This window comes from Oxyura jamaicensis, chromosome 2, assembly GCF_011077185.1.
Source record: "Oxyura jamaicensis isolate SHBP4307 breed ruddy duck chromosome 2, BPBGC_Ojam_1.0, whole genome shotgun sequence".
In the NCBI taxonomy this organism is placed as follows: domain Eukaryota; kingdom Metazoa; phylum Chordata; class Aves; order Anseriformes; family Anatidae; genus Oxyura; species Oxyura jamaicensis.
This window is the reverse complement of record NC_048894.1, coordinates 125,456,235-125,463,041: the sequence shown is the minus strand read 5'-3', so window position 1 is coordinate 125,463,041 and position 6,807 is coordinate 125,456,235. Positions and strand designations below refer to the sequence as shown.

General features: G+C 48.8%; 1 protein-coding gene across 1 annotated transcript in view; it reads left to right on the top strand.

Annotated features, from left to right (window-relative positions):
• The first annotated feature begins 1,101 nt into the window (after positions 1–1,101).
• SBSPON (somatomedin B and thrombospondin type 1 domain containing) overlaps positions 1,102–6,807 on the top strand; it is a 9,277-nt gene continuing 3,571 nt past the window's right edge. The window contains exon 1 of the mRNA XM_035317619.1: positions 1,102–1,382. Within this exon, the coding sequence (XP_035173510.1) occupies positions 1,154–1,382 (229 nt within the window). The 5' untranslated portion in view covers positions 1,102–1,153. The remainder of the gene's footprint in view (positions 1,383–6,807) is intronic.

The following is a 6,807-nucleotide window of genomic DNA, read 5'->3' as shown; positions in this document are numbered from 1 at the left end:
GGGTGGAGGCCAATGGGAGGTGGTGGTGTCACTGTCCCTGGGGGTGTTGAAGGAAAGGTTGGACATGGTGCTTAGGGACAAGGTTTAGTGGGTGATATTTGTGGTAGGGAGATGGTTGGACCAGATAATATTGAAGTTCTTTTCCAACTTTAATGATTCTATGATTTAGTGATTCTATGAAAAGAAACATGACCAGCAGATCAAATGAGGTGATTCTCCCCCTCTCTCTGCTCTGCTCTTCTGAGACTCCACCTGGAGCACTGTGTTCAGCCCTGGGGCCCGAGCTCTAGAAGACCATGGAGATGTTAAGGCAAGTCCAGAGGAGGGCCATGAGGATGATCAGAGGGCTGGAGCACCTCTCCTATGAAGACAGGCTGAGGAAGCTGGGTTTGTTCAGCCTTGAGAAGAGGAGGCTCAGGGGAGACCTTACAGCAGCCTTCCAGTACCTAAAGGGGGCCTACAGGAAAGCTGGGGAGGGACTCTGTGTCAGGGGGTGTAGTGATAGGACAAAGAGGAGTGGCTTTAAACTAAAAGAGGGGAGATTTAGATTAGATGTTAGGAGGAAATTCTTTACTGAAGGCGGTGAGGCACTGAGGTTGCCTAGAGAAGCTGTGGATGCCCCATCCCTGGAGGTGTTCAAGGCCAGGCTGGATGGGGCTTTGGACAACCTGTGTCTGGTGGGAGGTGTCCCTGCCCATGACAGGGGGTTGGAACTGGGTGGTTGTTCAGGTCCCTTCCAACCCAAGTCATTCTGCAATTCTGCGCCTGTGTGGGGTTACTGCTGTGCAGGGCACCGCTCTCAGGGCCACCTCAGCGCGGGACACCAGTGCGTGGACCACCACCGCGCAGCTCCCGCGTGGGGACATCTCCGAGGGGCCACCTCCGTGTGTGGCACCCAGGGGGACACCCCCGGCCCTCTGCGCGCCTTCCCCGTCGGGGCAGGCAGCGGGGCGGCGGGCCAGGAGGGCCGGGCCGGGCCGGGCCGGGAAGCTCCAGGCAGGGCAGGGCAGGGCAGGGCAGGGCCGGGCCGGGTAGGGTAGGGCCATACCACCGCCCCCCGCCCTCGCTGCCTGCCCGCCGAGCCCGCCCCGCGCCGCCGGGAGCCGGGAGCCGGGGCGGGGGTGCCGGTGGCGGCCGTCGGGGCGGCGCGGCGATGGGCGGCGCGGCGCTGAGCGGGGCGCTGTGGCTGGGCCTGCTCTGGGCCGGGGCCGGGGCCGGGGCCGGAGCCGGGGGGGGCTGCTCGGAGCGGTGCTGCGAGGGCCGGGACGCCGCCTGTGTCAGCAGCGGCTGGAGGGAGGACGGCGGCTACGGTAGCTGCTACTGCGACGGAGGCTGCCGGCGCGCCGGGGACTGCTGCCACGACCACGGCCAGGCGTGCCCCGGTAGGTGCGGTCCCCATGGGGCAGGCTCGGCCTCGGCCCGGGTGGCTGGGGGTGGCTGGGGGCACGCCGAGGGTAGCCCGGGGGAGCAGGCTCAGAGGGCTGGAGGTCTGTCGGCGGCGTGTGGCGGTGGGCTGCGGTGTCAGGGGTCTCGTCAAGGGGCATGGACTTAAGGGCTGGCACCAGCAGCAGGCAGAGGGGCGAGGAGAGGGGTTTGTGGCGGGGTCTGACTGCTTTTGGGGTCTGCTGTGCCTGGGGTTGCAGGTTGGAAGTTGTTTTCCCTCTGAAACGCCGTGCTCCTTACTTTTTGCACACACTCATCCCAAATACACATCAGTTAGGTGGTCTGCTTCCAGCCCTGCACCGACCAGCCCTTTAGGGTTTACATCCCCTCACCCCATGGTGTCTCAGCCCTACACAGCTTGTCCACCCTCCCTCTGCTTTACTAGCACAGGGCGAGGAATCGGGCAGCCCAGCGGCACTTCCCAGCTGGCTGGGTGCACAGCAGCCCGCATCCCAAAGTCATCAGCCTGGGCTGTGCAGTCCTGCTAATCAGGGGGTCTTAGCGGGCTCGGTGCCGTGCTGACAGAGCTGCGGAGCGGTGGGACCCAAGTTTTGAGTCCTGCGAGATGCAGCAGGGCAGAGCTCTGAGCCCGGGAGTCCGGAGGGAGCACGGTCCCCTCACCGACCCCTGTGCTATTCATGTGCCAGAATAACAGGAGGGGAAGGAGAGCATCACGAAAGAGAGAAGGTGCTGGTGGCATCTTGGAAAAATGGCAATTTTTTACATATCAGTCTCTTGGTCAGGAAAAGCAATAGGGGGAGAAATGGCAAGGTGCTTTCTCATCCTACAGTCATAGTATGCTGTGTCTTTTCAGTAAACCAAATGACATTCATTGAAATTCAAATGTGACAGGAGAAAGCTAATAAAGATGCACAGTGCTAGCATTAAGACGGAGCTGTAATCTGATTAAAATATCCTTGCTCCTCGAAAAGAAGCTCAAACTTGTGGGTGAAAAGTGCTAGTTCAGAGACAGTTTTCTTTCCATGACTTCAATCGGGTGCCTTGTTGTTACTGAGGTGGTATTTGCTGTCTCGGGCTCAGTGGTGGTGGCCTTGAAACGTACAGTGTGTTTGCGCTGTCCTTCTGCTGTGCCCTGTGGGGACGGCAGGTGCTCTGGGTCTGGGCAGGGACCTGCAGTCATGGTGAGAGAGGCTGTCTTGTCTGTCCCTCTGACACCAGAGCTGGAGTGGCTGGCTAGCCCCTCTGGGGAGCTAAACCAGCAGGAAGCTGTTGCTGTTTTCTGCGTTGTCCATTTCTGGCTGGTTTGAACCCCTCCCTGCCCAGCCCCGCGAGCACCTGCATTAGGGCAAGCAAGGACAGCAGGACATTTTGTGTGGGGGCAGCACAGCAGGACAGGATTTTGACAGCCCAGACAGGTGGTCCTCTAACTCATACATCTCTAAACCACAGATCTGACCACAAGAAGGCACATGATCAGGTACTTTTATTGCAAGCAGCCTGTAAGTTCTTTCTTATATAACCAAAAATACCAAAGTGCAGTGGGATTCTTCATCAATGTAGACAAGGATGGTGTCCAGTTTTAAAGTAGTTTTTGTTCCTGTTGGGTTCTGAAGTTTCACCGTGATGTGTGTCTAAGTGTTATGCTTGTGTATGGAATGAAACAAAGGGTGTTCATGGCATAGTTTGCTCTGTTTCAAATTCAGAGGTTAAAAAAATAAATAAAACAGGAATATGCAGAAAGGCAACCGATTGCTTTTGTGCTACAGCTTTTCTTGTCATCCTGTTCACCACTCACAATTTCAGCACAAGCAGAAACGACATGACATCCTTTTGCAGATACTTGTACAGAACAAAGTATTTGGGGAAAGTGTCTCCATCTTCAAATACGTATATGTTCAGGAAGTGTTCTCGGAATCAAACAAAAACGATTCTTCAAAATAATAGAAACCAACGTGAGTACTTAGGTATTCTAAACCTGCCAACACTATGGTTAAATTCTGTCATTCCTAAAAGTCATGGGATGCCTGGTACTTTATAAATAGATGGCTTGGCAGAAGTCTGTGGGCTGCCAAACCTGTGTCCAAGGGTTTTTAAGTAAATTTCCTTACAGTTCTTTAAAAATAACTTCGTTATAGCTCTAGCAATAAAGAATGGGTATTTTTGTGCATTGAGAGCATTTTAAACAGAAAGTACTGTACAATGAGAAAGCCTGGTAAAAGAATGACCTCGTCATTTGAGTGGAAATGGTTATTCCGAGAAAATCCACAGACCTTTACACATTACAACATCTGTTGTGCAGTGATTCAGTGAAGATACTGTAATCCTTTTTGTTCCAGAGATGGGTAAAAAAATAAATACGGTGTGACTCAGAAAAAAAATCAATGATTCGCAGTGCCTTAAATAAAATTAAAATAAAAGAAGTCCTGACCACTCAAGCGGTATTTTGTAGGAAAACAATGCAATTTTTCTGTGCACCTTTGAAATTGCAAGTTTCACACAAAGACCATCCTTCAGGTTCTTTTGACTTGTATCCTTCTCTTCCAAATCAGCGCTCGTTCTTTCAGTGGATGATTATCTACCAGCACTGTGTTAGCTAAGCTGGACCGATGGGAACGTAGACAAGACTGTAGGGGTGTGGGTAGGGGGCCCTGACACTTTGTGTGTGTGTGTATTTGAGATGGCACCATTACTTTTACATCAGCTCCAGGACTCGTTCTCAGTCATGTTGGAGAACTTGACATCTTTCCAATGAGGCACAAAACAATGTACTGTCCCTTAATAATTGCTGGGTACTGAGTTCGTGAGTGACATCACTGTCCCTCTGGCTGAATTCCATTCTAGCAACCCAATATTCTTATTATTCCACATGACTGAGGCAATTCATACGTCTTCTTCTAAATCTTTATGATCATAAAATTGCCACGTTTTGCTGCAGATGACCAGCAGTTCACTGTCAGCTTGGTTTAGTTCCAGTAAAATGTGAAGTCATCCCTTTATCTGTTATGCAGCTGCTCAATCCCTGTGGGAGTTTTCTGTGTAGAAAATGTGATGTAGACCTGATGTTATCAACATATCAAGGTGCTACCATGCGATTAAAATGACAGGGAAGTTATTGCTTCTGCAGAGCATTCATACTGCCGGCGTGGAACAGAGTCAACAGATAAGGAAGCCAGGCTAGATGACAGATACCCTCTGGGTGGAATTAAGCTGTGTGGTGAGACATGGACATTGATGCTTGTAGAATTAAATAAAATGTGGCCACGGACTGTTTTCTAGCCCTGTGGCCAGGTGGCAAAAGTCTGTTATATCTGTAATACATATAGCACTTGTCCTGGGTATCCCATGGGGAGGTCTAAGGCATTTTTACTATCACTGTTTTTCTTTCTTTTTTTCTTTTTTAGTTCAAAGTGTCCTTGGCTGCTCATATGCCTGTTGCTGTTGAGTCACCCAGAAAGCGGGCAGTTTGGTCAGAACAGGTGCAAAGGGAGAGGGAAGGAGGGGAGTTACAGTAATGTGGTATGGATGTCTGCCAGGTAGCCTCTGCAGGGGTTTTATCTCTTTTATGATTTCTGTAGAGCTCTAGGAAATTAAGAGATTTGGTGACGGGGCAAACCCGGGACTTTCTGTGTCTTATGAAAACAGTTACGAACACCAACGAGGTTATCAGATTTTGTTGCTCCTTCCCCACTTCTCATACTGGCAGAGTCCCAGAGGGCATGCAGTATTTTTCTGAATGACTAGCTTGGGCCCATCAGTTTCCTGCCACACTGATAAAAGAATGTAACTAGCGGTTAAGCTGTAAAGCTTCCTGAGGATTTGAATTGTAATCAGGAAATATGGAAAAAAATACAATCCAAAACATGTGATACGTTCCAATTGCACGCTGATGGGAAACAGTGTGCATGGGAAAAGCAAAAGCTTTGTTTAACTAGATAACGAAAGGTATGATTCAAAACAATTCAGCACCAATTGATGATACCCCAACCATTGATTATAGCAGGTATTTCGTACCATTCCCTAAGAACCATGTTGAAAGCCTGCCTTTAAAGGAGTGGGAGAGCACAGTAAAACGTGATTCATGCTGCACAGAGAGTAATTTTAAGCCTATTTGCAACATGCAATGAAAACAAGTATTTGAAGAACTAGGGAATTCCCATATCAATAAGAAACTGTAGTAGTAGCACAGGCACGTTTAGTTTTTTTTTTTTTTTTTTTCTTTTTAAGACCATCTGTGATAGTATTTAATTTACATGGCAATAAATAGATATATTTTTTTTTTAAAAAAATAAGCCTACCTAAAAGGCAGCTAATGATATTAGGGAAAGCAGCATGGACTAGTTAGTACGCAGCGCTGCACTGTTTTGAGGGCTTGTTTTATTTAATGGTTGAGGTAGGCAGAATCCACAGCCTCATATGCTCACCGAGTACCATAGTGTGCAGGCCCTGGACAGATAGAGACACGACCCAGAGGAACACACTTGCTCAGCCTGGATCCCCTTTATCAGGCGGCCTCCAGCAAAAGTGACTACTGGGAATGGGCTGCTGCTCAGATTGAATGTCCTGGGAGGCCGCAGGTTAAGTACTCGTCATGTAGGGAAACAACTGCTTGTCCTTGGACGAGTCTTCTTGATGGATGCCCCTGCACAAGCCATTTTTCTTACCTGTCCTTCCACTGCTCTGCCTGCCTAGGCTGCACGGACTTGAAGTTCCTTCTTGGAGGAATTGTGTCTATTTCTTTAACCCAGAAATTATCCTCACCCAGGTTTTGAAGAGCTGTAGTATTCTTTTTGATGACTAAAAATGAAATTGTTAGGCCACAAAATTTGCAAAACCTGGGGCTTGGTATTCTGAACTGAGGTTAATGGACAAATAAAGTGAAGGCTTGAGTGTTACATAGCTTCTTACTCAGGAATAACATGTCCATCACCTCTTAACTGGGAATCAGGCTGCAAAACCTTTTCTTCCAGAGACTATTACTTGTATCTGCCTGGAAGACAGCTGACATGGTGTCCATGCTTACACTGGCTAGGCTAAGACAGAGCTACCATTTTGTCAGAATATAAATGGAAAATTCAAGGGAAGGGAGAAGTCTAGACTAGAGAAATACTTATCATGCTTAATGTAAATTAGAGCTACAGGGAATGTGCCGTTATTAGTAGGTGCACTACAGAGAATAAAATAAGGAATTGGCTAGTGGGTAACAGGGTAGATCTGAGCATTTTTGAGATTCAAGACAGTATCACAACTAGCAGTTGCTTGGTCTGCCGTTTTTACCTCTCTTGGAAAGGCTGTGAAAAGTGACAAACATGAAATAAGGGCTCATTCTCTACATGGTGTGATGGTTATTATTTTTTTCTTTCTGAAGAACTTGAACGTTCATTAATCATAAAAGGTGTCAAAATC